The following is a 4,414-nucleotide window of genomic DNA, read 5'->3' on the forward strand; positions in this document are numbered from 1 at the left end:
TGTATTATGCAACAAATTTTGTTCTAAATTTGTTGCATCCCAATTTTCTTTTTTTTAATTGTTGATGACAAAAACGCTTCGATACACGACCTCAAAATTGTATGAAGTTGTAAGATATGATGAGACGCTCCGTTCTATAGAGATGAGTATAAGTACTGACGTCTCCGTTCGTTCCCTGCAGTAACGTACCAAGGTCAGCGCCATCTAGAGATAGGAAGATAATAAATAGAAGTTCTCACTGAAATCCCTCATACAAATCAAATCAAATTCAAAGGATATTATTACATACAGATTTACAGATTTGGATTGTACAGAACTACATAGCGCCTCCATCCAGTTAAACCTGCAATCTTTGGTTGAATATTTTTGAAATTGTACCATAGACTAAAGACTTCAAACTTTTCTTCATTATCTTTGGTTCGACAACGGGCAGCCATTTTTCCTAATTTCTGTAAATAAATAAACATGGCACCGAAATTAAAGTTTGCCGATGGTAAGAATTTTGTAATTTACGAAAATTTGCTTCTATTTTCTATTAAAAAACTTGTGATGTCTTAGTTATGTTGTGTTATCAATATACGTAACTAAACTTTCAATTTCAGGAGAAAAAGTGTTATGTTTTCATGGACCCCTGATTTACGAGGCAAAATGTCTCAAAAGTTCTGTGACGAAGGATAAACATGTAAGATATCTCATACATTACGCCGGGTGGAATAAAAAGTGAGTTACCTAAGTCTTTCTTGGTAATTTAATATTGATTTTGGTGCATGCAGTTCAAATCTGTCAAATATAGCAACTTGTTGGTTCTAAAGATGCTATGATGTAATTTCAGTTGGGATGAGTGGGTTCCTGAAAGCCGTGTGCTGAAATACAATGAGGCGAATGTGCAGCGGCAGAAGGAGGTCCAGAGAGCACACTCAGCGCAGCCCACGAAGACGAAAAAAAGTGAGTTTTGTGGTACTTTGTTGATCCATTTACATAATTGAGTAGGAGAGGTAGTTCACACCAAAACTAGCCTAAATTAATGCTCCAAATTATACCTATGAATCTTTATATCTCTACAACTGGATTTTGAAAGTCTTTTTAGGTATCTGAACACTAACCAGGTTGGCTCTTGTTGCTGAAATTGCTCTTTAATAAACTAATAAGTAAATAATTTAGTCTTTAGTAACAAGCCCAACATACTTTCTAACATACTATGGTTTTTATTTTTGTATTGATTGAGGTTGACTCACTTCTGAATTTTATTATAAACATTTAGTACATTTGGATAGAAAATGTATGGCATTTAATCGTAGATTCTGTTAATAAGATATTTTTTGTAATTTAATTGTAAGCACAATACTGTTTATTTGATTTCCAGCTCCTGCTAAAGGTAGGAAGTCAGAGACGGCAGCAGCAGCAGCAGCAGCGGCGGCGGCTACTGCCACTCCGGCTAGAGAAGAATCCAGAGCTTCTACGCCTGCAGGTAAATTATACAGTACAGTAATGATATTACTGTCTTTCAGTGGTTTCACCCGTGTCCCAAAGAAAGTAATTGAAAATGTTTAACCTTCATTATAAATGAGCTATCTAATACTGAATTCTTAACAAAAAAATAAGCTCCGAGAAGTAAAACCTCTTATTTGAAACGGAAAAAAAAGATTAACTTGCCTATGTGGCTCTGGGTATGTAATGCTATAAATTCCGATTGGGCCTGACACACTCCTCTTGTGATTTTTAGCTAGGCCCACATCTAGATATAGTATAAAAGTGAATGCAATGATATATTAAGTAATTTCATCAATTGTTTTTCAAATTAACCATTTGTACTGTTGTATGCCAGAGCTCAGATAAAGACAAGACAATAGTTGATCTTCTATTTTCTTATAAAATAAAGGCATACAGGAGTTTAAGGATTAAAACTGTATTTTCCTAACATAACATACAAACTGTTCTAGGTAAAGAGGTGGAAGCTACTCCGGCACCAGCGAAGGCTACCAAGACTCAGAGCAAGGACACCCCTGCTGACTCAGGATCCGATCAGCCCAAGTAAGTTCTAACACATGGTTAAGCATGATACGGTTCTATTATGAGTACTAACACTGGTTTATTTTATTTTTTTATTTGCAACTTAACTATCATGAATACTGTATAACAAATCATGCTTACAGTGCGTTGCGCCATTTATCCTTAGCGATAACCATTGTCAACAGTTATTCTCAAATAACACATTTGACTAATGTAAGGTAATTTCACGGCTGGTTATACAGGAATGAATTTTATCCAGTGCGCAATTTTTAGAGTTTCAAGTTGTATAGATACGTATATTTTTATTTTGTCGTGTTTAAGTACAAAGAAGAAAAGTTATTGACAGCGAAAGATGTTTATTTTGTAACCGATTGTACGGTCGCAGTCGTCATAGTAGGCGCGGCGGCAACGCGAAACCGGTTTACTGACGCGAGCACTGCTCCAAGCGCGTAAGAATAGTTGGTATCCATATTTAGCTGATTTTAGGGCAGACAAAAGAATGAAAAAAATTTTTACTGATATGTTCTGTTAATGATTCTGGACCACCAGTTTTTTTTTGTGCACTGTTTAAAATTCATTCCTGTATGTAGTTTAATGGTGCTTGTGAAAAATATGTTTTGCCTGTCAATCATCATGATAATTTGGTTGAACTGATATGAAGGCATTTCTACCTGTTTTATTATCATCATGCTCATCCTCTAAGCCTTTTTTCCCAACTATGTTGGGGTCGGCTTCCAGTCTTCCTTTTTTATTAGTGAACAAATAATATTTTGTTTTTTTTGGTGCTTGTGGTGTTGGGAAGTGAGTGGGATTGTGATTCTAGCGACATCTAGTAAATATAACATGTGAATGAAGTTTATGAAATACTTCTAAAAGATGGCGTTGCTTGTGTCTATTATTTCAACTTGGTGAAACATTCTTAACAATAATTTGCATTTATGCTTTTCTGTTTGCTTGTTTTTAGACTTTTGGTCAGCAGACCAAACTTTATAACTTTCTTGCATCTTTTCAAATTAACCTTACTGTTTATATTTGCGGCCACACTAATTCTTTCTTTCTGTTGTCTGCTATATGTGCTACTTGTTTAATGGACTTGCATCTTGCTTTATGTTTTCCTTGCTTATTAACATGCACTATGCATTTAAAGTTATTGTGTTTTTGCAAATTTTCATTTTGGAGCCTTGAATATTGAATATTTTTCATTTCTTTTTGTTCAATTATTTTATATGCTTATTTATTGGTCGTTTTTTGTTTGCTAATGCATTTGTGTGCAGGTGCATGATTTGCATGTTTACTAAAACAAAGAACCATACCAGCATTTTTAGAAATTATTCCTGCCACTTTATTTGTTGGTATCTCTGAATTAATTCTAAATTATCTTAGTTAATGTTCCTATATTACTGACAATTTTTATTCAAGTCCTAATGTGTAATTTTCCAGGAAAAAGCGTGGCCGTTTGGATCTATCAATCGAATCTGAAGAGCAATACCTAGCAAAAGTAGAAGTTAAGATTAAAATCCCTGAAGAACTGAAAGTGTGGCTGGTCGACGACTGGGATGTGATCACAAGGCAACAGAAACTCGCCATACTGCCAGCCAAGTTGACCGTCTCACAGATTGTAGACAACTATCTAGCGTTTAAGAAATCCAGTAAATCTCACAACCAGGCTAAAGAGACAGTTTTACTTGACATCACTGAAGGAATCAAAGAGTACTTCAATGCCACTCTAGGGTCCCAACTCCTTTATAAGTTTGAACGACCTCAGTACAGCGAGATACTACAAGAATATCCCGACACGCCAATGGCTCAAATATACGGCTCCATACATTTATTGAGGTTGTTCGCGAAAATGGGACCTATGTTAGCCTACACGGCCTTAGACGAGAAATCTCTCCAGCATGTTTTGACGCATATACAAGACTTTTTGAAGTACATGGTGACTAATAGATCGACATTGTTTAATTTGCAAGATTATGGGAATGCGACTCCTGAATATCATAGGAAAATTCAGTAGATTATATAGTTTTAATGATTTAAATAAATGACTTTGAATTTTATCTTTGTTTTTTTCCTTCACCTTTCGTATACATTCGTAGTGCAGAACGCACTACGAATGTATATTTACCACATAATTAAATTTAAAATGTATTAAAAATATAAATTTTAATTAAGTAACAGATAAGTACAAACATACATTTTAACTTCACCTTTATAATGAAATCAATAATTTACTAAACCTTAATAATATTTATAGGTTTTATTGGAAATTCGACACATAAATATATTGGTTTACATTATAAATATTATGTTTTAATTGCGTTTCAATGCCATACAAGACCGGTAGCTGGCAGTGACTCAGCGCGGGAAAATCTCCGCTGCACCGAACATGGCCGCTGCGGTCTTA

The 4,414-nt window shown here is 34.8% G+C and overlaps 1 protein-coding gene across 1 annotated transcript; it reads left to right on the plus strand.

Annotated features, from left to right (window-relative positions):
* Nucleotides 1-343: 343 nt before the first annotated feature.
* Nucleotides 344-4,067, plus strand: LOC124637069 (mortality factor 4-like protein 1). The gene is made up of 6 exons (XM_047173390.1): nucleotides 344-493; nucleotides 603-720; nucleotides 833-945; nucleotides 1,364-1,468; nucleotides 1,941-2,031; nucleotides 3,451-4,067. Exons 1-6 carry the CDS (start codon nucleotides 466-468, stop codon nucleotides 4,022-4,024), a joined length of 1,029 nt encoding a protein of 342 aa, XP_047029346.1. The 5' UTR covers nucleotides 344-465; the 3' UTR covers nucleotides 4,025-4,067.
* The last annotated feature ends 347 nt before the right edge of the window (nucleotides 4,068-4,414 follow it).

Source organism: Helicoverpa zea, chromosome 15 (genome assembly GCF_022581195.2).
Source record: "Helicoverpa zea isolate HzStark_Cry1AcR chromosome 15, ilHelZeax1.1, whole genome shotgun sequence".
Lineage (NCBI taxonomy): Eukaryota > Metazoa > Arthropoda > Insecta > Lepidoptera > Noctuidae > Helicoverpa > Helicoverpa zea.